Raw genomic sequence first — 26,364 nt, forward strand, 5'->3', positions numbered from 1 at the left:
CTTTTTTTTTTTGCAGTTTTTTGCCGGGGCTGGGTTTGATCCTGCCACCTCCAGCATATGGGGCCGGCGCCCTACTCCTCTGAGCCACAGGCGCTGCCCAATATTTTTGTTTTAAAAATAGCTAGTTATCACCACAGGCATGTGCCTATAGTCCCAGCTACTTGGTAGGCTGATGCAGGAGGATGATTGAGCCCAGGAGTCTCAGAAAAAAAATTCAGGGATTAAGGACTTTAAAACCATGATTCTCACAAACCCAGAGAATCAGTATCATGTAAGAAGTTGTTAGAAATACAAATTCTTGGCCACAGAGCAGACCTGAATTTTGAACCCTCTAAGTGATTCTGATTCATGCTCAAACTTTAACCTGGACACTATAGAGGAGACTAACACTAAACTCAGAAAGCAAAAGGGCTTCTTCTAATTCAGGACCTACTGAAGTTACACAAATGCTAACTCATTTATCTAGTCTACTCATTGTGATGTAAGAAAGGAAAAATTCACTGCCCCTGTTTTAAATAGGAATCAAATTAAATCTGGGTTCAGGGATGGGGTCAAACCACTGCATACAATATTTTCAGGACTGCAAAGTTAAAACTTGTTTGGTCCAAATCACCACAAAAGACATTGCTGTTCTTTCTTCTCTTATTGAGAGTTAGGAGTAGCTCTTCAGGACTTTTTTGAAGACACTTAATATCCTGCATGCTCAGTAGGCCACTGGGCATTACCAAAATGCACAGGATGATGATGAACGTGAGCAAAGGCTAGCTTAATTCACAGAAGTTTTATTTTTAAGTGACAAGGCTTACACTCTAACATATTTAAGCTGATACTGTCCCTGGATCTTGTTAATATTCTGACATATATTAACAACCACAATGATTAATAAGCTCTATTATTACAGCACAGCTGATGAGTCTTCAAAAGTGTAATTAGAGCAAAGCAAATATCACTCCCTATCTCCTTATAAGACTATATGAGGAGGCTGTCTTCACGGTTTTTATGTAATGACAGGGAAGCACTTGGGCCCCTGGAAGCAATCAAGTTCTCATGTGTGCAATGAGGGTCCTGCTGTGAATTCTCCCTCCAGACAGGTATTTCAAAAGCACATGCTCCCATCATCTCAGTATCTGTAGCCATAATCAAAGTTAGACTCCACTAACTTTGTTAAAAAAACTAGGCATTAGTTAGACTCCACTGCCCTGGTAGTATAAGAGGTCATCACAATCTTAAGAAGCAGTGAAGGGTTCAGTTTTAGCAATTTACATGGAGTTAGCACTTAAATGTCCTATAAATCATCCCAGCAGGTGCTAGGATGTAAGCAGTGCAGAGACACCCCAAACCGAAAAACATTCACCAAGATCCTTACAGTCTAAAAAGAAACTATTTTAATTTCAGAGTACACGTAATTTTTTGTTGCATAACTTAACTTTTAATAAAATTTACAAATTTAGATTTATTATAATCTTCTCAGTAATCAAGGTGTCCAAAAGTCTTAATCCTGCCTTGACAGTAGGCCCACTAAAGTAATGGAGTAATTGGGATCTTTGCTTTCCAATGCAAATCTCGTTAAAAACTGACTTCTAATCTAAGAATTCATGTACTTAGTTCTTTTTAAAGTCAAAGCTTACAGTTTTGACAAGATTCTTGACAAGAATCAAGTCCATACCTCAGATATATCACATGTTTTATACAACTATTTTTTATTGTAGACTATGGATCTATGGATTTCCTTTTATGTACGGAGATTGTAAATTTTGTTCTTTCTTTCTGCTCTGTTGAATACACATACAAATATTTCCCCATCTATCTTTCCAATACCATTATATCACAGTTTTAAATAACTCAATGTTTAAATTATTATACCTATGTAAATATTGTAAGATCTACAATATGTATTTTCTTCCTTTTATAAGTTTTTGTTTTTCCAGGAGTTAATAATTGCTTTGAATTGTTTACCTTGCTTACTTTTCCAATTGCTTTTCTCTAATCTATTCCAAAACTTTCCAAAGGAACTGAAAACCTTTCTCATTATGGTCAAATCCAAATGAGTTACCTGTTAATTCTATTCCTCTACTGGAGATATCTACACGTTCTTTGGAACCCTCTGGCTTATTCTAGTCTAAAAGGATTGTTCTCTAGCCTTGTTGCCCTGCTATCATCCAGGGACCTCTCTTTACCGTCATTCTGAGAATCTCCTTGTCTCCTATGTTGGATTTCCTTTTACCCGAAGTCCACGTCTTCTCTTTCTTGATTTAATTCTATCTTTTGATGGTGTATATGCTCTATAAACTTCCTAAGAAAAGTCATGAGAGATGTATACTTTTGAGACTTCATTTTAAAAACTAAATGCCTAAAAATGTCTTTGTTCTTCTCCCACACTTGATTGGTGGTTTGGGTAGATAAACATTTTAGGTTCCAAGTTTATTGTTTTCCAGTTTTCAGGTACTATTGAAAAATAAGGAAAAAAAAAAAAATGGGCGGCACCTGTGGCTCAAGGAGTAGGGTGCCGGTCCCATATGCCGGAGGTGGTGGGTTCAAACCCACCCCTGGCCAAAAACCAAAAAAAAAAAAAAAGAAGAAAAATTAGGCACCATTCTTTTTCCTGATACTTTATAAGTGATCTGTTTTATTCTTTCTAGATATTTTTATTTCTTTGATAAATATATTATTTTTCTGTTCCTTTTTCCTAGAATTTCTATTAGATGCTGAACTACCTGTACTGATCATTTTGTTTTCTTATTATTTATTAACTGTATTCTGGAAATTTTCCTCAGTTTTATTCCCAAATCTTCCACTGATTTTTTTTTTCTGCAATGAAAATTATAATTTCAAGAGCTCTTTCTTATTCAGGGCATATATTTTTTTGTTTGTTTCTTGGAGGTATTGATAATATCTTTTAGGATTTTAATAATTTTTGAACTTTCATTTTATTTCCTACAATATGTTTCCCAAGTCCTTTGTTTTTGCTTGAATTTCAATCTTGCTCATCTACCACCTGATTAGATCTTCAAATTTAAGCATGAAACATTACAATCAATTTAAGTTCTTTCTGTGGATTCAGGGATTATTGACTGGTGGGGATTACTGACTGGTAGGACTCATTCCCACCATTTGTTGGGAGAATTTTAGGATTCTCAGACTGGTAAATGTTCTCAGAGAGATATCTTCTAAAAAGCCCATGCTCTTCCAGACTTAAAGGGGACCTATGATGTTAGACAGTACTTCAGAAGCCAAGTAGGGGAGGTATTGGGGATTTCATCATTCAACATGCAGACTTTCACTTCTTCCCTCTATTTTCATCACATCTCATCACCCTGCCTTTTGGTGTCCCCGGTGACCCCTTATGCAGAGCCTCCCTGATTCAATGTCCCCCCCAATTTAAATCCACTATCCTCTGTCTTGATTATAGACAGGAATCTCCTGGCTGTGCCAGTGGAGGGGAAAGGATTTGGGGTCTATTTCATCTTATTTATATTGTTTACCAATGCTATTTTTATCTTCACTCATATCTTGTCTTCAGAGGTAACTGAGGCCTCTAAATCCTGGGCCTTTATGAGATTCTGTGTGTTCAGTTGGCTTGCTTCTCCTAGCCTGTTGCTTACATTCCCTTCTTTCCCATATACATCTTAGGTGCTAACCTTTCAGCTTTCTCTGTTTTCTAAATCGGTTATCACTCACCTATTTGCTTTCTATCTTCTCAAGTTCATTAAAGCTCTAATTACTCCCATCTCCCTTTTTGTTCCCTTTTTTCCTATAGGTCTCTATCAACTTTATTCCTTTTTTAATTTTTATAGGGATCCAAAGAGAGATAAAAATGTACTTTTACTTTATGATTCTAATGCTTATTTCTAAAAAAAAAAAGTCATACAAGCTAGAAGGGAATTTAAATATCACCTATTTAATTCAGTGTTATTTAAATTTTTTTTTTTTTAAGAGACAGAGTCTTACTTTATCACCCTCAGTAGTGCTGTAGCGTCACAGCTCACAGCAACCTCCAGCTCCTGGGCCTAGGTGATTCTCCTGCCTCAGCCTCCTGAGTAGCTGGTACCAGAGGCGCCTGCCACACGCCTAGCCATTTTTTGCTGCAGTTTAGCCAGGGACAGGTTTGAACCCACCACCCTTGGTATATGGAGCCAGCGCCCTACTCACTGAGCCACAGGTACCACCCAGGGTTATTTGATATTTTTGCAGTGAAATCTATTTTTTTTAAGACATAAGCTTAATAATTTATAAAACAGACACTCCTTTTAACCCCAGGCTGCTCAGTATATTCCCCTTGTCTCATCCTGGAGGTGCCTAAAGAACCTAGTTTGAAAACTACTGATCTAATCTAACTTAGGTCCAGAGAGGGAAAATTACTTAGTCATAGGAAAGCCTTTCTGATCTTCAAGTCCATACTTGGGAGTTAAATGTTTATAACTTTACATAACTTTAATAAATGTTACTGATATGCAATTAAAGAGATCACAGGGCGATAGTCAGGAGAGCTATGTTATAAGTGAGGCTTCCCATGTGGAGAATGTAGAATAAGCTAGAAAAAAGATATAAATCATACATAAAGCTCCTAATGAAATACGGAATGTTTGACCACTTGAAAAATTAATTGTTTACCTTTACTCCCACCATTCCCTTTGAAGAAATTACTTTTGGTTATGCAGTTAAAATTTAAAATAAAAAACTCATAATCAAGCTTAAAGGAAAATAAATCTGAGTTTTTTTCATTTAGGACATGAAAGAATATTCCATGTGACAATTTATCAGCTAGTGCTAGAAGTTATCACTATTGGTCTTCTTGGATTAAAAAAATAGAAGAACTTCAGTGGGGGTGGGGGAAGGGGAGAGCAGAGAGAGAAAGAAGGAAGGAGGGGTGAAGAAAAGAAGAGCAGAGAGAGGGAAGGAGGGAGGGGGAGTGGGGCCTTGGTGTGTGCCACAACTTTTGGGGGCAAGACATGATTGCAAGAGGGACTTTGCCTAACAAATGCAATCAGTGCAACCTGGTTTATTGCATCCTCAATGAATCCCCAACAATAAAAAAAAAAAAAAATAGAAGCACTTAAGAAATAGGGTTTTATCCTGGAAGCACAGCAATCCTATTTATCAGGACTGACAATGCTAAAGAAATTGCAGCTTTGTTTTTCAGACCAAATCTCTTCAAATAACTAACTTTCAGAGTGATGATCCTTTCAGCTTGACTGAATGCAATCTGCTTCTCCAGGACAAGTGATGCAGGGAGATTCCTTTTCTAGAGACTATAATATCTGTATTTTCTACTGCTAGGCTACCATTTGATCACACAGGAGTACAGAATTTCAATTATTTCATCCTTGGAGACTGAGAGTCACTTAGAATAATAACAAGCAATTCTCTCAGTTTCTTGGCCACTGGGCCAGATATTCAACTTTTGTTGATCTCAGCTTTCTCATTTGTAAAACTAGGAGGCTGGACTGAAATATCTATAAGATTCTTTCCAAGCTTTCTACTTCCTGGATATTCCAATAGAGTCAGTAGCTGTCACTATATTTTGGAGTCTGAAGAAACTTACCTAGAGAGGTGCAACCTAGAACATTTTCCAAACACCTGGCCAATGCTTCAATATCACTGTCCTGTCAAAACAAGAGAGAAAGATTTACTTTCCTTGTATGATGGAAGAGTACTGAATGACATGGAAATGTTTTTGCCATATCTAGGCAAAACAAAATAAAAAAATCTGGTTGGAAAATTATTTTACAATATAATCTCACTTTTAAAAAGAAAAATATCTATATATATTTTAGAACCCCTATACTACCTCTTTACATTGAACACCTCAAGCTGATCTAATTTTCATAGACCAGATGTCCACCACATGTACATATCAGCATAGTAGTCCTAGTTCCTTATGTTGACCACCTCTGTCTATTGACCAGTTTGCTGCAGTCTCTTGGGTGGTCAACTTACAGAAGTTATACTGTATATACACCAATATACATCTCTTTTTCCATATTAATTTCTAGATATATTGCTGTATCTCTGATGGGAAGAAAATATACCAAAAATGTAACTGGTTTTGACTAAAAGATGAGATTATAAGTGATCTATCTTTTCTCCTTTGTGTGCTTACATCTTTTCCAAGTTTTCTATAATAAACAACTATTACTTAATCTACAAAAATAGTAAATGCTGTTACAATGAAAGAAAATTTTTATTCAATCTATAATATGCTCAATATAGTAGAAATCAAGTGAATATATTTTTTTTCCCAGAGAGTATCTCTACTAGCTCTTCTTTGGATGTCTATGGTCTTCGGGAAGTAATAAACCTAAAAGTTGCCCTACTCATTTACCTTAACCCTCAACAAGATTGGGGAGTCTCAGAAGACTATTTAATACCAAATATTATCTTTAATACAAAACGAATATCTGTCGTCCTCCACCCAGTAGGCTTGACATAACTCAAAACTGCATCCTAATGATCTGGGAGAATAAAACCTCTTAGTTATTTTCATGTTTGTGGTTACACTGAAGGAAATTAATAATTTATAGCTCACCTGCTCCATTTCAAAATAAGCAACACATTTCATATTGCATTAATTGACTGTGAATTTTAGAAAAATATACTGTAGTATAATAGGCTACTTCAAAATGCTGCATCCATGTGTTGGGTTTTATTTTACAATATCTGATAGGGTTTGGACAGCCACTTTTTATGCATATAGTAGAACTAAACATCATTTCATACTCAGAATATATTTAAGAGGCAATGATGAGGAAGGCATGCTTTGTCAATGCTGGTCAATGAGGCTAAGTCACTAACTGAAGACCTCTAGAGACTAGCCCAGGCAGGGACCAGATAGGGAAAGAGAAGAAGGCAAAATAGACCCTTTGTTTCTGCACCCTTGTGTATTCTACACTTAACACACAGCTTTGAATTAGAGAGGAACTCAGCCAAGAGGCATCTGCTGGAGGAAAAGCAAAGCAACATCAACATATGCAGGTGATGCCACCAATCAGAAGCCCAGGTTCTAAGCCTGGCTCCAACACTAGGCTGTCCTAGGGCAGGGGCTTGGCCTCCCAGCTGTCAGGTTTTGCATCCACAAAACCAGAGCTGTCACAACTCACTATAGCTGCTGTAACAAAATATTATAGACTTGGTAGCTTATTTATAAACAATAGAAATTTATTTCTCAAAGTTCTGAAACCTGGCAAATCCAAGATCAAGACACCAGCAGATTCAGTGGCTGGTCAGGACCTATTTCCTAGTTTATAGATGGCAGCTACTCACTATGTCCTCACATGGTAGAAACGAGAGTTCTTTAGGTCTATTTTGGAAAGATACTAATCCCACTCATGAGGGCTCCCAAAAAGCTCCATGTCCATTTATATGCTGATTAGATTTCAACATATAAATTAGAGGGAGGTCCACAACCAATAGCCAGCACCAACTGCATGTAAGTGAGGCCATTTTGGAGACCTTAGTCAAGCTCCCAGCTAAATGCAACCACATAAGTGAGTCTAAACAACACCATAGGGAGCAGAACTGTCTAGTGAGAGCCCAAGTAAACCCAAATTGGAAAAAATAAATCATTGTTTAAATCCACTAAGTTTTTGTATGAAAAGAAAAGGGTAATTGAGACACTAAATGAACTGAGGTCACTGACTTTCTGTTTATGTCCCCAGCACCTAGCATACATGTCTCTTGTAGCTTCTTGATTTGAAAGGAAATAAAACAGAGGAGACAGTCAGCTTCTTAGGCTGTCATACACATAGACTTTCAGTGAGACAGCAGGGATCTCCCCCACTCAAAGCATGTTTCCTCTACTAGGAAAGTGGAGGAAAAATCACACTGCTTCTTAATTTTGTAGTCTCAGTCAAAGTCAGTTAACCTCTCTAAACCTCAGTTCCTTAATGGAAAAGTGAGAAGAACAATGGTCTCTATCTCATACAGAGCTCTCATGAGAAAGAAACAAACAAAATCATAAAAAACTTCAGCACAGTGTATGGTTCATTAGAAATAATGAAGAGAAGAAAGTTGGATAAGATGGAATGAACTGGGAGAGGGACAGGGACATAGAAGATTAAAGAGTCCCAATCACTATGTCTGCTGCTACAGAGCATGGAGAGTCTCAAAAAGTATTTGAGTTAAATCAGTGCAACAGAAACAGCAAGACATGGAGACAAGACTGTAAGAAGCACTTAGATGGCTGAGACACATTGATTATATTTCCCTAATACAAAGGTTAGAGAACACTGTACGTGGGTGTGAGGAGGCCAGAAATAATCCTAATAACATTGAATGAATGAATACTAACTTTAATTTAGGTCTCGTTATGTGCCACTACTGTGTCAATATACATGTCTTAAGACTTAAATTCCACAAGGTAGTAACTATTTTTCTCTCCACTCAACAGTTGAGAAAACTGAGGCACAAACAGGTTCCATAATATTAACACGGCCAAGGTCACATAACTAATAAGAGGTGAAAAAGGCAGCATTGTCTCCAGAGCCTGAACTTTCTCAGCTGTTACATTATATTACATGTACATACAGTAAAAGGCAGGGCTCCCAACCAAGAGGAGCTCATGATATCGTTGAGGAACCAGGGTATGAACTCATGAAAAATACCTAAGAACAATTCCTGGGCAGATAAATATATATAACCCAATGCACCCTGGAGACATCAGTGGCTTCCAACCCCAGGCTCTGTAGGGCAGCTTAAGCAGAACATCAGTTCTCCAGCTACACATGGTTTTGACAGGAAGCAAACACATGAGAATAGGGAACACACAGACACAGTCATGGGCCATATGGGCAGCTGGGACCTCTGCTAACTGCCCTTCATGCCCCTGAAGACTGTAGACCCAAAGGTCATAGACAATGACTGAGCCGAGTTTATATTCCCAAAAAGGGACAAGTCATTTTCTACTTCTAAACTGCAGATAGGGTTATTAAGAACAAGACTATCAACTATACCTACTTAAAATTTTTTGGTAAATTTTGAATTAATTTCAGACTTCCAGAAAATTTGGAAAACAGTATGAAAATGCCCATATACCCTTTACTCTGATGTTAATATTTTACCATGTTTACTTTATTATTCTCCCATGTATCTATACATAGCAGGATTTCTCAACCTTGGGACTACGATGTTTTGGGCCAATTAATTCTAGAACACTGAGCAGCATCTGGGGCCTCAAGTCACTAGATTCCAGTAAGACCCTTCTACTGGCCCTCCTGCTGGCACTGAGTTGTGAGAACCAGAAAAGTCATGATACATTGCCAAATGTCCCATGGGGGTGCGAATTTCCCCTGGTTGAGACTCATTGATTTATATCTATATATTTATCTCTATTATCACATACATAGTTTTTTCCTGGCCAAATTTAGAAAAAATTGAAGATCATAATAAATGTTATTAGAAGGTTATAAACCATAGAATAAAATAAGATTCCAACTTTACCTTTTAACATTAAATGAAATTATGAAATTATCTCTATTTTGAAAAAGACAATTTATATCAAAAATCAGTTTTTTCATCTTGAATAACTAAGAAAAAGAGTTCAAGAGATTGTTTTACTGAGTTACAATTAATTTAGCAACCAACTCATTCCTGGTATTCCAGAAATTATCATTTAAGATAAAAAAACCTCAACAGAAATACACCCATCCCATGAGAAAAAGGAGAAAAATGGCAGTGAATGCCAAGCCTAAGCTATTTTCTGATATTCTGCCCCCTGCATCCACTTTAGCAGAGACTCAGTCATGGAAAACATATTTCAGGAGTATATTATGTGGGGATTATGCTTTTGATTGGATTTTTTGCATTTCCTCATTGTTTCACAATTTAAATTGAACTTTGTGGGAGCTAAGTGGCCTGAGAGAGAACCGCATCTCACTAGATGCCAAATTACAGTGCCACCAGCTTTCAGTCATTCCAGTTAAGGGCTGGGAAGCCACATTTTCAAATGCTGTGAAGATAACAAAATAGCTTCTTTGCTGACTAATTTAGATGTTCTTCAAGTCTCCTTCCCCCATAACCATCAATCCCTCTATAATAGAAGCATGCCTTAGAGGCAGGAAGAACTGTTTGTAAGATTCAATTCTGAAAAACTGCCTGGCAGTTTCAAGTTCAGTCAAATACCAGATTTTTTTTTTTTTTTTCAGAAACAGATGCTGTCATTTGACTAGTGAATCAGAAATTGCTTTTAAGAAGGAAAGGTAGCTGTTTTGAAAGGTCCATTCAGATCTGTGATATACACAATTATCAAAGCCTACCTAGCAGCCATAGAAAAAGCTATGACATCTGGAGCCCTCTCCCCTCTAAATAATGTTTTTAAAATAACATTTTATCTAATAACTTACATTTATTTTTTTAATCTGGAAATGATATAATATCAAAGAAAATAAGTACCCCAAATCCCCCCACTATTAATACATACACACATACACTTTTCTTTATCTATCGATCGCTTAGATATTTGAGATTATATTATACATGTATGCTACACATGTGCCTATATTTTAGATAGCTGAGATTAAAGTACATATGTGTATCTATCTTTTAGATATTTGAAATTATATAGCTTATGTATGATATTTGTGTGTATACATAAAATAAACACACTTAAACACTTGTTGGACTTTTAGCTCAATGCTATAAAACCTTCTTCAGAAAAATAATTTCAATGGCTGGACAATACTGTACTCTAAAGCTATATCATTATACATCTAAGTTGCTTCCACTTTATTTTGTTCTAAATAATATTGCAATGACTAACTTTGCACATAAATCTTTGCTACATGTTTATTATTACTTCCGTGTAGAAGTGGAATTATTGGGTCAAAGATTGCGAACATTTAGAAACCCTCCTTTTCCCTGCTCTTATTCTTTCCTCTACACTCCCACTCACCCCAGCTAGTGCATTTTTTCCACTACGAGCTACAATGCCTTTATGGCATTTTTCATCTTTCTGTGTATTAAAATCTACTTTGTCTCAAGAAAAAAACAAGATGCATCCATTAAAGCCAAAATGACTAATAAGGCTTATATGTTACCTCCTTCAGGATTATTTGTGTTTCATAAGGGATATAACCTCAGATCAGAAAAATTTATTTCTAATAGCAAAAGTTTAGGTAGCAGCAAGGTATGTCAAAGGAGGAAGTTACATGTGATCTTCTGAGGGTTGTAAAATCACACCGCACAGATCTTCATTTAGTTATCAGTCCTCTTTGACTAAATAATCCTGATTATCTCCTCATCTTAGAGTTAGTCATGAAGAAAGATTAAATTCACAAGCAAAATGGTGTCACTTCATTACCCAGTTGTATTCCATTCAGAGAACATTTATTAAATGCCAATTACTGTCAAATGTATACACAAAATGAGAAAGTCAGATGCAGCTTCAGTTCATCATTTAGGGAAAGATAATCCTTTTCTGAGGCTGTTATTTCTCAAGCTATTGCTGACAGCTACTTATACCAGTCACAGTATAGTGTCCTAGCTTGTAATCTCCAAGGAAAAGGGTGAAGCAAGGAAGAAAAGAAGCTTTACCACACCTATTAGGGAACAAACCAGTAAGAACCCACTCGTAGGAGAAGCCTAGTGCCACATGTTTATTTGTTCCAAGTTCAAGGACACTGAGCCTCGATGTGGATGAAGATGCAGTGGATGGATCAAAGGAAGGTGAGGCATGCAGACATAAGATGCTGCATCCTTCCCTCTCCACCACCCCAAAGAACATCTTTTTTTCACTAAGAGTTAAAGGGAAAAAGAATTTTATATTGACTAAAAAAAAGTATTTGGTTAGGAAAAATATTGAGCAGGCCTGAAACTTAAAGCGTTGGAGATGATAAACCAGTGGGAAAGGGTTTACCACAGTTCTCACTGAAGCTGACTATATGGATAAATCAGAGAAAGACTTTGCAATGATTTCTGTAAAATGGTAACTATATACAATAGTGTGTTTATTGACAAATGAATCATGAATGTGTGAATGAACAGATGAATGAAAGATGCCTTGCTGCCATTAGACCTTAGTTTGGGATGAGGGCTCAGTTTGGGCACCAATAGTCCCTTAGAGATTATATATCTATATTTAAACATTCTCAAGAGCCTTTCAGAGGTTTATTCTGTTCAGTGCTCCACCATCTCAAAGGAGTGAAGGCTCAACCATCTGTCTACATCTAGCACCCTCAGTTGCTGGAGTACTGTCACTTCCAAGGGTATATCCCGAAAAAGCTTGGCAGATGTCAACATACATATAAACAGTTTCATAGCTACAGAAGTGTCTCATGTTTCCAGAGGCTGAAAGCTACTCAGAATGAGTGGGAACTGCTACCTGGATGCTTTCAGGCTGTGCTGCCAGGTCTCGCACCATGTTGTTTGCTGAACAATCCCAAGTAGGCACAGATCTATAAATGTATGTACCGAGTTGTATATAAACTTGCATTAGGCTCCAGCTGCAGAGAACTGTTCAGCTAAGCTTCACCTTGCTCGGACCTCAGCCGCACTGTCACACTCAACCGTTCCTTATGTCAGCAGATGTGAGAATGTGAAGAGGCCAATTTCTTTCACCTCTTGGTTACCTCTCTTCTCAGAGTCATTCCACAGATGCAAATCCCACCAACCATGCAGAGCTCTCTTCCCTACTCATGCACAGTAATTCTGGGCTCACCTTTTTTCCCTGAAAGACTTCATCTGAGTGTACCTAGGACCACCTTGAAGCTGTGACCATGCCATGGCCACAAGAAGCCATAAAGTGTCCTCAATACAGTCTGAACACTTACATGACTCCTCTATGTATATGAATATCACAATCTCTGTTGTAGATTTTTTTTTGTAGTTTCCCTTATATTGATGACATTGTTGATGATGTATTGTTTTTTTTTTTTTGAGATAAAATTTGCACACCATGAGATGCAAGATCATAAGTGTACAGTTCTATAGGTTTTTTTTTTTTTTTTTTTTCAGTTTTTGGCCGGGGCTGGGTTTGAACCTACCACCTCCGGCATATGGGGCCTGCGCCCTACTCCTTTGAGCGACAGGCACCACCCATTCTATGATTTTTTAGAAATGTATACACCTGTATAGCTACCACCTCAAATGAGGTAAAAAAGCATCTGTCATCCCCAACAGTTTTCTCTGGCTTTCTTCTAGTCAATCAATCCCCACCTCCACAAGCACTGCTCTGATTTCTGTCATTATGGAGTCACAGTTAAGACTGCTTCAGTTTCCTATCACTGCACTGAACTTTCACTCAAATAAAACCCACTCTTCTTACAAGATCTTCACATGTAGCTATAGCTTCTTTGACCTTTGATCTTATTGTTTATATTATGTGGTTTCTCAAACTGGCCTAGTCCTTCCCTGACCTGGGTCCTTCCCACACACTGCTTCCTTTCTCTGAACACTTCCTCCCCCAATTCTCTTTCCTTATATTGAGGGGCTGGCTCTGTTCCATCCTTCAGGTCATGGTGAAAAGGGATCTCCTAGAAACACTTCCTGACTTCCCTCCTTAGTAGGTGACCCCTCAAACATCCATTTCCTCTATCCCACCAGCTTCTTTATTTCCTAGTTGCTCTTATTTGCTTGTATACTGGCTTATTGGCTACTTATACCTGGATTGTACACTTCAGGCATTCATCCATTCATCCCTTCATTCGTGTATTCCACAATATCTACTCTGTGCTAAAAATGTTCAAGTGCTGGGACTAAGCAGGTGAAAAACTAGAATCTCTGTATCACTGCCCTACTGGCTTTTGTTCTAGTAGGGGGAGACAGACCATAAATGAATAAGCAAGTGAACAGTGGTTAACTCAGATGGTGATAAGAACTATGGAGAAAATAGAGTGGCCAATGGGTGCTATTTTACATAAGCTGGTTAGAGTCCTCCCCACTAAGGTGACACTCAAACAGAGGCTTTAAAGCAGGGAAGGGGCAAGTCGTTTGTGTATCTGGCAGGGAGGGCATTCCAAGCTTCAAAGGCCAGAATACATTTGGTGTGTTCCAGTAACAGGAAGGTGCCCAGTGTGACCATGGTGGAGTGAGCAGGGGTATTTCTCACAGTTATGGAAGAAAAGGAATCATTGAGGTGACAGTGATGAGAGTGCTAGAAAGTCATGGTGTAGACTTGGCCTTTTACTTTGGGGCATCACTAAGGGACCAGTTATAAGCTATTGCACATACAAGGAGGTGATGGTAGCTTTGGCAGTAGGAACTAAGGTGCTAAGTAATGGTCATATTCTGAACATACTTTGAAGATCAAGCCAATAGGTTTTACTTATGGACTGTATGTAAAGGTGAGTAAAATGATGTGAGTCAATGTTGACTTAGAAGTAGCTGACTTTTAAGGGGTTTGCTTTTGGATATGTTTATTTCAGGATCCCCATTAAAGGTTCACATGAGTTTTAACTGACACATGGGCAGCCTGGATATATGAGTCTAAGGTTCTGGTTTGAGGAATAGAAGGCATGCATTTAGGAGTTCTCAGCTGGTAGATAATACTTAAATACACACATACATGAGACTAAGTGAGATGTCCAAGAAGGTGGGGTAGGCCCACTTTATTCACTACCATATAGCCAGTGCCTAGAACACTGAAATATATGCTGTGTAAATGAATGACCGAAGAAACAACCCACCATCTTTTATCCTGCAAGTAGCATTACTAAGTTATTATCTACTCTCCTACAAATGGTGCCCACAAGAGCCCTGAAAAATACCACTAAATTACAGAAACCAAAACACAAAGGTGACCTTATCCATTTTCTGCAGACTCAGATGTACCTTTCACATCTCAGCTTGATCTCATTAAAAGCCGAGCCCTTGCTCATAATGCATTCATAATTCATAGGAAGGCAGAAGATGCCATTTAGCACAAAGCCATAGGACAGAACTGATGGCACTTTCATGAGAGCTGCCCTGAAATCAGGAAACAGAGATCATGGCTCCTGTCTTACTGCTGATGGTCACCTTCTGCCTTAAAGGATGTGTAGTGATGAGAATACAGAGCCACATCTGCAAAACTCAAACTGCAAGCAAGCCCCCACCCCGGTTCTCATAACACTGCATATCTCTGTCACTGAATTCAGAATTGCTAAAACGTGACTGTCAGTGTGTCCACATTTCAGTGTTAATGCCTTGTTTACTCTGCATTATTAAAACTTTCTAACTGCAGCTGTCTCTTATTAATGCCCAGGTTTGCAGCAAGTTGGTGCCCCTGGGGTTGCTTTAGGGTTTTAATGACATTCATAGGTATCTGATGACAGAACTCTCGTATGATATTTGAGATTATGTTTTGGAAACATAAAGGATGAAGAAAAAAGAAAGCGGGGCTGATGGAGCAGCAACACAACCAGCATCTACCCAAGAACACAGGGTCATGGATTTTCCAGGAGCTGAAAAGGCCTGTGTACCCTCTGCTGCAATCATATCTAGAGTTTCAGCTGTGTGGATGGGAAACTGCCTTCCAATTGATCCCCTCCACTTGCTTTTGATTAACTACTTAATAATGTCCAATGTTCTAGGGAAGACAGTCATGCTATTTAAGTGAGGATTATTGGCCTAAAGAGAAAGAATTTTCACATTCCAAAAGGTAGCTTTTGTGATACAAAGTTCTTTATTACAATGACTATTTTTAACTCTAGTTTTAGCTTTATTCTTATTTAAATCCTACCAAGTAAGTGGAAAACTTGGCTCTGTGTTTTAAACATGGTTCTAAGTCATCAGCTCATGGTCCATTTTTACACATCTTGAAGCTGTGGCTGAGGACTCATATATCTATCTCCTTTTCTTCTCCTTGACTAACTTCTATGTTAAGTTCTATACTTATCCAAAATGCCTAATAGTTGACACAGTGAGTATTTGCTAGTTTGAATCCCAGATTTGTAATTCCATGGGGTGATCTATGTCAAATTAGTAATTCTCTCTGTTTCATGGTTTCCTCACTTGTAAAATAGGATGGAAGATGTTAACTCCATAAAGTGCTTATGAGTATGAAATGGGATAAGGCATGCAGAGGGCTTAGCACAGCACCTGGCGTGCTGCGAGGTAGCTCTGTCTTATTAACCGTGACTACTATTTTCTCAGGTATGACACGATCCCTGTGCCTCCAGATTAATAGATTATGTAGGAAGGATGCACCTCCAGCAATGGCCCAGATGTGTCACACCCCTTTTCTCCTAGGCCAGACACTATGAGATAGTATTCACACCCCCTTTCTAGGTAAGTAAAATATTCAGAAAATAACATTAATTTTTTCTGTGCAATCAAATCACAAAATAGTTGGATGGGCCTTTATATTTTTCTATTTGCAAATGCTGTTTAGGAAAGTTTTCATATTTTTCATAGATGTTTTGTGTACCATATGATCAGGGCATCTCAGCTCTGATGATAGCCAGTGGGACAGCAATTGGCATTGGGTAGAGGTGGGGGAGAAGATTCCTAGAGAGAAAAGCCCCTAAGGTACCATTCCAATTAGTCTTCCCAGCTCTGTCCCACCACTCTGACCCTGCAGCTCCAGGGCCAGCACAGCAGAGCACAGGGCAGGTCATTGTCCTTGCATTCCACTATCCACCTGCAGACCTCTGCTCAGCTACCACAGGGAAGCCGTGGGGCTGGTGACCTCCCCACCCTCATATAGAGAGGAACACTCAGACTCAGCTTTGCTTTGTCTGTATCTACCCTACTGCCCCCACCTTTTCCTTCCACCCCTTGGTATTGGAGCAAAGTGTCGGTATGATCCTAAACACACAGAGTATAATTTTAAAGATTTAGGGATGTAAGGCTTCCTACAAAGCCCAGTGTGCTATATCCCACAGCAAGGTGTGACTGGTCCCAGCTGGATCAAAAATGAGCTATGCTTTATCCCAGACAAAAAAAATGGAGAGAGGGAACGGGGTGAGAACCATGATGGAAATGAGAGCTGGGATGGGGGTAGGGGTGGAAACTACTACATCAAAGTCACTCCTTTAAGCAACACACACTAAGTGTACAGAAGGCCCATCAGAAGGAGTGACACAACAAAGTGGTAGTGTCCACTAACACGTTAGCAAGGCTGGCTGCTTTACAGCCTGGCATAGGTGGGGGGAACACTGGCAGAGATGATGAGCAGCCTGCAACAGCTGGGAGGCTGCTTCCTCTAAGGTCAGGTCAAGACAGAAAGTGCTTCCTCACACATATGAAGGTAAACTAAGTCAGATCATGTAAAATAACAAGCCAATCACTTCCACTATGGGGACTCTAGAGTTCTGGCACCTGCTGTTAAAAAATAAAACAGTAGAGAGGTGAGCTCCTTTTTGTTTTAATTTTCTTAATGCAGGACTTTTCCTAGAACTGGTATAACTTTTGCCTGTACATAGCTCAGTCATTCTGACTAGTATTAATAAAACAGGTCTCACCAGACTACCAGATAATAACAATGGCCCCTTGGCTCTTCCCTCACACCTGCTGTGTTTACTCTTCCATCAGTGAAGGGAGTGGGATTATAATTGCCAGGCAGACAAAAGATTGTATGAAGGAGTGGCTAAAAATAGAGTCACTAGCTGTGTAACCTGAGAGAAGTTACCTCACCTGCCTAAGCCTCAGTTTCCTCTTGTGTAAAGTTAGGTTATAACAATAGTCTCATCTTACAATGGACCTGTGTTTTAAAGTCAGCATTTAATAGCCGGGTGTTGTGGCAGGTGCCCATAGTCCCAGCTACTTGGAAGGCTGAGGCAAAAGAATCACTTAAGCCCAAGGGTTTGAGGTTGCTGTGAGCTGTGACGCCACAGCATTCTACTGAGGGCAACATAGTGAGACTCTGTCTCAAAAAATAAAAATAAATAAAAGTCAAAGTCAGAATTTAATGTAACAATTATGCATAAAATATTTTCCATTGCTGTTTCTATTTTGAGCAAATAAGGTGTTTCCCTCTTTCCCTCCTCCGTCCCTTTTTCCTTTCCTTCCTTTCCTTCCTTCCCCACAAAGGTGTCAGTAGCTGTCCCTGTCTACTTCACAGGCATTTCTCTTTCATCTCTAATTCTATCTTGTCACCTGCTTCCTTCACACCTGAGCTGACACAGCAAATAAAATACAGAAGAGAATGAAGGTGTTGAGGAATGTTAGCTGCTATTATTATGATAATTATGATCTGATTAAACTAATGACTACTAACAGAAGAAAATCTCAGAGCACCTACCCTCATGATGATGTAACACAAGTGTCCCACAGAATCTTGGGCCTTGCCTACCCTCTATCCAGTACTCTGCACTGTGGCAACATTCTAAGAAGGAAATTGTTTCTGTTTTTCCTAATGCTTCACTGTGCTGAGAGGATTTCAAAACCACAGGAGGATTTGGGGGAAAGGCATTGAGAACTTCAGAATCAGCTGGGAAAAAATGGACCTCTGTAGCCCTTCCTCTAAGCAAGAACAAACACCATTGTCCTGAAAAGTCTTCTTAAAATAAGCATCAGTGACAATCATATTCACCAAACAGAGCCTTTCCACCAGAGTTCTGTGTCTAGGGATTATTGTCCACCTGGTATGTGTACTGCTGGTATACCTGGGCTGTTTATTAGTCTTGGAGTGTGATGATGGTCAAGGCAGCAAGGGAAAGACAGAATATGAAAACACCCATCAGCCTGCAGCCTTAGACATCCCCCAAATGCTGTGGAGAACCTGTTAAGACGACAGCTGTAAACTCTATTCTCCTGAGATTTAAGAGGCTGGTTTCAATTCAGTGACCACAGACTTCACAGAGGAGTTATCAACAATATGATAGTGGCTGGTGATAAAGGTGTTATTGATGTTCTGCTTATTACAGCAGAGAAACAACTGGTGACTAATAGCAATTAGGTACTTAATAAAATTGTTCTTTGGAGATGCTGCTGCTTAAAAGATTGTCATGAGTGTCACAAGACTCAGCAATCAATTGCAATGAAGCCCATGGCTATTTTTCCTTTTGAAGTGTTTCTGTTGTTAAAGTAATAACTATGTGACTATAGCCCCATATGAAAAAAGGAGAATACATTTTGATCCGATTACTCACATAAAATCCATGGGCATGATGACCACCTAAGCAAACCCCGGCAAGACTAGATAGAGGGGAGAAGAGGCAAGTCCCAGAGACAGTGACAGGTGTCACCCAATTCACAAAGTCAACAAGACTAGGTTCTCAGCACTGAGTTCTGTAGTATAATTTGTATGTTGCTTAAAAATTAAACCAAAATGGAAGAGTTTCCACCCATGACAACCACAAAGTTATCACCTTTTTGGAGAGAGGGAAGAAACTATACTGAATTATTGGGAAAAAAACAAATGCTATTCTAATTACTTGTTTCTGATACAAATTACTCTGTTGTGATTTAATTTATACTCCTGTTTCTATTACACTGAGCCCCCTCTAGGTCGATATACCCTGCACAGTAGTAAAACCTTGAGAATGTGACCGACCTGGGCCTCAGACATGGTCCTGAGCAACTTACTTCTCTCTCAGAAACTCAATTTCCTCATCCGGAAAACAGCAATAAGAATAACTACCCAACAGGGTTTTGTGAGACAAAATACTATCATGTATGGGAGAGGCCTTAGCATCTTATCTCAATAGATTATTTAAAATCAATCACACTCTATCACGTAACATGTAACAGAGGTAATAGATCATTTAAAATCAATCACAGTCTATGATGAACACGTAACAGACATACCCAGCGAGTAAAACTGCTGCTCTTATATTTATCATCTGTCTTCAGGCATAAGAAGAGGGGGATTTTTTTCATACTAATTATGAAATCTCCCTTTAACATTAAGGAGTTTGGCAGTATCATAAAAAGGCCACAGATGTTTAGGTAACTCCATAATAATACAGCTAATATCTCATTATTAAGTACTTTATTATGCTCTTGGAATCAATTTAAGTACTGTATATTCATTAATTCATTTAATCCTCAAAACCACTCTATCAAGTAGGAATCATTACTGTCCCATTTTACAGATAAGAAAACGGAAGTGCAGCAAAGTTTAGTAATATGTAAAAGGTCATGTAACCTTCAAGTGATGAAGCACAGACTTGGATACAGGTGGTCTGATCTCCAACCTCGTATTCTGACAACTGTACCAAATATGGGGCTCCTGGACTCCTATTTCTTGACCGAGGAAGTGCTTGCCATCTAGTATTATATTCATGTGGTTTTCTGAGTCAGTTTTACTATGTTAAAAAATATTTTTAAGTGTTATTATGAGTAGCTAAAATTTTGTCATTTGATGCTTTGAGTAAAAGTTGAGCACTGTGTATTTTGTGTATCATGTTTTATAATCATTGGCATAGAATAAAGTCTATAATCTTATAATAACATTTGTTTCAATTGTTTATAACAATGGCTCAGAAGCAAATGGAAATCACATTTTCAATCTCTGGTAGGAGGTGCTATTGTTTTCCAGATTCCACTGGAAAAAATGGGGAAATGCTTTTTTTTATTATTATTATTAAATCATAGCTGTGTACATTAATGTGATCATGGGGCACCATACACTAGTTTTATAGACTGTTTGACACATTTTCATCACACTGGTTAACATAGCCTTCCTGGCATTTTCTTAGTTGTTGTGTTAAGACATTTACATTCTACATTTATAACTACATTTACTACATTCACATATGCTCTTGTAAGATGCACCGCAGGTGTAATCCCACCAATCACTGTCCGTCCACCCACCTCCCCTCTCCCTATCCTCCCTCCCCCTTTCCCCATATGCTTAGGTTATAACTGGGTTATAGCTTTCATGTGAAAGCCATAAATTAGTTTCATAGTAGGGCTGAGTACATTGCATACTTTTTCTTCCATTCTTGAGATACTTTACTAAGAAGAATATGTTCCAGCTCCATCCATGTAAACATGAAAGAGGTAAAGTCTCCATCTTTCATTAAGGCTGCATAATATTCCATGGTGTACATATACCACAATTTATTAATCCATTCGTGGATCGAGGGCACTTGGGCTTTTTCTATGACTTAGCAATTATGATTTGGGTTGCAATAAACATTCTGGTACAAATATCTTTGTTATGATGTGATTTTTGGTCCTCTGGGTATATACCTAGTAGAGGAATTACAGGATTGAATGGCAGATCTATTTTAGACCTCTAAGTGTTCTCCAAACATCTTTCCAAAAGGAATGTATTAATTTGCATTCTCACCAGCAGTGTACAAGTGTTCCCTTTTCTACACATCCATGCCGACATCTCTGGTCTTGGGATTTTGTGATATGGTCTAATCTTACTGGAGTTAGATGATATCTCAAAGTAGTTTTGATTTGCATTTCTCTGATGATTAAAGATGATGAGCATTTTTCATATGTCTGTAGGCCGTGTGCCTGTCTTCTTCAGAGAAGTTTCTTTTCAAGTCCCTTGCCCAGCCTGCGATGGGATCACTTGTTCTTTTCTTGCTTATACGTTTGAGTTCTCTGTGGATTCTGGTTATTAAATCTTTGTCGGAGACATAACCTGCAAATATCTTCTCCCATTCTGAGGGCTGTTTGCTTGCTTTACTTACTGTGTTCTTGGCTGTGCAGAAGCTTTTTAGTTTGATCAGGTCCCAGTAGTGTATTTTTGAAGCTGCTTCAATTGCCCGGAGAGTCCTCCTCATAAAATACTCCCCCAGACCGATTTCTTCAAAATCGAGTGCACCAATTTCCCTGTACTCTATTCTAGTATTTTTATAGTTTCATGCCTTAAATTTAAATTTTTGATCCAGTGTGAGTCTATCTTAGTTAATGGTGAAAGGTGTGGGTCGAGTTTCAATCTAGTTTCAACAGGTTGTCAGCCAGTTCACCCAGCACCATTTGTTAAATAGGGAATCTTTTCCCCACTGAATGTTTTTAATTGGCTTGTCAAAGATAAAATAATGGTAAGCAGCTGGATTCATCTCTTGGTTCTCTATTCTTCTGCCTTGAAAATTTTCAGCAGAGAGATCTGCAGTCATTCTAATATTCTTCCCTTTGTAGGTAATGGATTTCTTTCGTCTGGCTGCTTTAAGAATTTTCTCCTTCATATTAACTTTAGTGAAGTGAATTATGATATGCCTGGGGGATGTCTTATTGGGATTGAGTCGTGCTGGGGTTCTGAAACTGTCTGCTATCTGAATTTCAGAATCTCTTGGCATGTCTGGAAAATTCTCTTTCATAATTTTATGGAGAAGGACCTCTGTGCCTTGTGAGGCCACTTCATCACTTTCAGGGATTCCAATGAGGCGGATATTAACCTTCTTCAAATTATCCCAGAGTTCTCTGAGAGAATGATCCATTTTTCCTCTCCATTTCTCTTCCTCTTTGAGAGTTTGGGAGAGTTCAAAAGCTTTGTCTTCAGTGTCAGAAATCCTTTCTTCTGCTTTCTCCACTCTGTTACTGAGGGATTTTACTGTATTTTTCAGATCTTTGAGGGCTACAAATTCTTGCTTCAGTGTGTCAAAATCTTTGGTGGTTTTGTCTTTAAATTCGTTAAATTCTTAAGACTACTTTTGAATTTCTCCTTGAATTTCTAATTCCAACTTTTGAATTGCTCCTTGATTTTCCAATTTAAATTTTTCCTCCATTCTATTAATCTTATTTGCAATCCAAATTCTGAATTCAATTTCTGACATCTTGGCCAGCTGTTTATGAATGGGATCTTCAGTTACATCTGTCATATCTTTCCTTGGGGGGGGGGGTTGATCTATCCTGGTTATTCATGTTACCAGAGTTTTTCCACTGATTCCGTCCCATGATTGTTTTACACCTTTTGATTTTTCCCCTGGAGCTTTGTCGAGGACCCATACAGTGCTATGGCCTGAGAAACTAGGGACCTGTTTGGTGTGGTGGGGATAAGGGGTTCTGTCTTGTTTTCAGCTGGTCTCTGTTCGACCCTAGTGAAACAGTTACTCTGGGTTGAAGTCTCAGCTGTGGAGAAATACCAGCAAGTAAGTCACCCTGCCCCCCACAGGCAACAAATGGAAAAGGAAAATCCAACCTTCCTACAACCACACACCCAAGGCACCACCTCAGGTGATTGGCTCAGTTCAAAAAGTCCAAATCAATTGTCTCAGTCAGGACCTATCTCAGGTGGGAGAGTTTAAAAGGTCTCTGGCAACTGGATTGCAGGGGTCTGATGACTACTCAGATATGGCTTGCTCTGGTGCTCCGTGGAGTCAGGAGGAGACACCCAGCAAATAGATCAGTCTGAGAAAGTTGATGCCTCCTTCCCCACCTTGTACCTCTGTCACACCCAGTCACTGATATCCCAGCAGGGCTGTGACTTAGTTGCCTGTAGTGAACAGATACTCCAGGGGTTTTCACCTGCCTGAATCACAAGAAAATCTATTTCTTCTCAGCCAGGCCATTGCACTCTGCCTCTTTCTAGCAGGGGGAGGTGAGGCACTTGGGCACTTGATGGAGGCTGGGGGGTGTTCACTCAGTTCCAGCCCTGCCCCTGATTGCTGTTACTGACAGAACAGAACAGAACAACTTTGCGGGCATTTGTTTCTGTCCCTGCTAAATTCCCCTGCAGAAGAGAAGCTGTTTCGAGTTCCCAGAGCCTGTGCCTCAGGCCCTGTCTTTGCTCCTGCAGGTTTGTATTCGGTTACCTGTCAGTTCTAGTCTCCTGTCTTCCTTTGTCTATAGGCTGACGATTCCCTGAGGGTCGGGTATGTCTTAGGCTCAGTAATGTGGTTCTCTGGGTCAGCCCTGCCCTGCGAACTTCCCGGCTCTGTGCATGTGTTTCTAGTCCCCGTGCTCCACCCAGGCTGGTACCGCCTTAGGCAAACCCTTTACTCATGGGGCCTGCCTTTCCGTCCCACATCTGCTCCGTGGTGGTTGCCACCTGAGAAGATGTCTGGCCTCCTCTGGTTGCCCTGGGAGACAGGGGGTGTGGCTTCGGAATATCTGGGGGTGAGCCCTATTTTTGCCAAAAACGGCTGCTGCTCTGCGCCTGGGGGCACTGCCGCTCCAGCGTGGTTCCTTCTCAGCCGACTGTCCTCTCCTCACTCCCATGCAGAAGAATCAGCACTGACCAGCTGCAGTCTAGGCCCTGTCCACACCCCTCAAGAAATCACCCAAGAATCTGGACTTCTGGGGTACGGGCCTCCAGACCTCAGAGTGAGAGTGGGGGGGAGTGCTGGGAGCTCAGAATTGCAGGTAGAGAATATATACAGTTTTATACCTGGCAGGAGAACGCCGTGGCATCCTAGTAGGGGAGGTAGGTCCAGTTTTTAGAGGTCTCGCCCATGGAGTGTAGTGGGAGGACCTTTGAACTCTCCTCATTTGTTTGTGGGGCACTCCGAGCTGTTCTCATGGGGGAGGGGTCTCTCATCTTCTTGGTGATGGATTTTGTACCTTTTGTTTGTATCCTTGGGGTTGTAGCTCGCCTCAGCGGGGTTGATGTGCGTTCTTCAACCGTCTCTCTTGGTGCAGCTCTAATCCACCATGTTACTTGCTAAATTTCTGTTCTTTAACTCTCCTGCTGGATGGGAGCCTCTGTTATCAGCCACTTGCAGGACATCTGCAATGTAAGGGTCATCTGGCTGGGAACTGGATATCTATTGACTTCAGAGGAAGGAACTGGTTCATCGATTTCCATGTGCTGATGCCTAAAAGCAATGCTTCTTTCCTTGCCACCAGCAGCTCTGCTGCCACTGCTCCCTCCTTCTGCACCTGAATGGCCCCCTGGATGCGCCTTCCTCGCTAGTTCTGCCACTGGCTCTGGGGGTAGAGTGGGTTGAAAACAGCGCCCACAGAGCATACTGTGGCACAGAGGCAGCGCCCCGGTTACTCTGGTAACAAGAGTGGCGGCTCAGGCACCACAAGTAGATGAAGGTGAGCCAGCCCACTCGGGAAATGCTTTAAGGAAAGTTTTTATTTGGGTGTTCTGAATCTCTCCTTTAATTTGATATTTTCTCAACATTTATTTGTTTGTCTCTTCATGTATTTGCTATTGAATTCTCTCTCTGCTCTTTTCTCTTTATTTTTCTCTTGTCATTTTTTCTGCTCAGACCCACGGCCATGCTCTTCTAGTTCTCTTTTCCCTGCCTCTCTTTCTCTGACACAAAACTTGAGAACATTTCTTACTGTTCTTATTTATTTACTATTATGGTGTGTTGCTCATGCCTTATTTAAAATGATTGAATAAATGGCGTACAATCTTCCCTCTGCTCCAAAAATCATCTAATGAATTAAGTTTGCAGTGACTTAGGTACCCCTGATTGACTTTTATTTTAGTAACTGAATGTTCCCAGTTAATAAAAAGTTCTGTACTTCATAGAAGTTTAGGATTGAAAGGGTTTCCAGGTATCATCTAAAAAGAAAGGGAAGTATATGTGCATAAATTGCCTGAAGTCACCTTCTTTCTCCTCACACAATGGGTGCTTTTTCCTTCTTGTTGTGTAGACACAACACAGAAAGCACATGCCAGGGCTCTTTCTTGGCCTATGGCCACATAGGGCTTAACTCTGCCATAGTTAGAAAGATCTACTATAAGGGGATATACTCAGATTTCAGCACTGTATGTAAGGATGAGTCCTCAGAAGATGAACATAGCTAGAAAAATCATCTCTTAAGCTCAGGATCTTTGAGTTTCATCCCTAGAAGGTAAGTCATTCTTTATAAATTTGTATTTGCATTAAGTATGTAAATATGACTCAAAAACTTGATTACCAAAAGAAAAGTATGCCAAAATCCCATTCTTTCTTCTAAAGAGACACTTGCATTGTTTTTCTAGTCGCTGTATATGAAGCACTCCTCAGCGTGCAAACAATGTAGTGTGCGCCATGCATCCAGCCCTCCCCTTGCCAACATGGTCCAGATCAGCTCCTTGGAACTCCACAGGACCTCACCTACCCCTGGGTCTTAGAAATCAAGGCTTGTCACATGGAGTCATTATTACAGCCCAAGTCCCCTATCCTTTACTTCAGGTTATTAGGCTCTCTTTACTCTTTCTAGAAAGGAGTCAAATCAGTATACCTCAGACAGTTCCACGACTGTGGCAGGAGTAGGTACGTACCTGCTGGTGTGTTCTGTAAGGAGGCTGGGGTCCCTCATCCTTGACCTCTCCCTCTGATGCTGAGAAAACTATTTCTTCTTCCTCCTCACTCTCTTCAGAACAGGAATCAAACATGTCAGCATAATACTCTTCAGCCACAAGTGGGTCTTCTGGGATCTCTGAAATAAAAAATAAACAATCGGGTACTACCAGTCATTGAAATTATAATAAAGTTAGGATCTCCTGTGTTTTTACAGATATGTATATTTTGTTTGCACTGACAAAGCTTCCATGGAGTATAGAGCTTAACTGTAGGTTTCTGAAAGTATTTGGTTGAGTGTAATAAACACTTGAGCAAAATGAAACCAGTAGAAGAAAGGAAAACACTTCATTTGCAACCACTTTCT

General features: G+C 39.6%; 1 protein-coding gene across 10 annotated transcripts in view; it reads right to left on the minus strand.

Moving 5' to 3' along the window:
- NEK11 (NIMA related kinase 11) overlaps window positions 1-26,364 on the minus strand; it is a 324,099-nt gene that overhangs the window by 77,601 nt on the left and 220,134 nt on the right. For 7 of the 10 annotated variants that reach the window (XM_053598484.1, XM_053598492.1, XM_053598483.1 and 4 more), the window contains 2 exons: window positions 25,979-26,136; window positions 5,543-5,603 (listed from right to left, as the gene is read on the minus strand). In XM_053598484.1, coding sequence (XP_053454459.1) covers window positions 5,543-5,603; window positions 25,979-26,136 — 219 coding nt within the window. The remainder of the gene's footprint in view (window positions 1-5,542; window positions 5,604-25,978; window positions 26,137-26,364) is intronic. The other 3 variants (XM_053598488.1, XM_053598489.1, XM_053598490.1) reach the window with 1 other exon arrangement.

The sequence above is a fragment of the Nycticebus coucang genome, chromosome 8 (genome assembly GCF_027406575.1).
Source record: "Nycticebus coucang isolate mNycCou1 chromosome 8, mNycCou1.pri, whole genome shotgun sequence".
Lineage (NCBI taxonomy): Eukaryota > Metazoa > Chordata > Mammalia > Primates > Lorisidae > Nycticebus > Nycticebus coucang.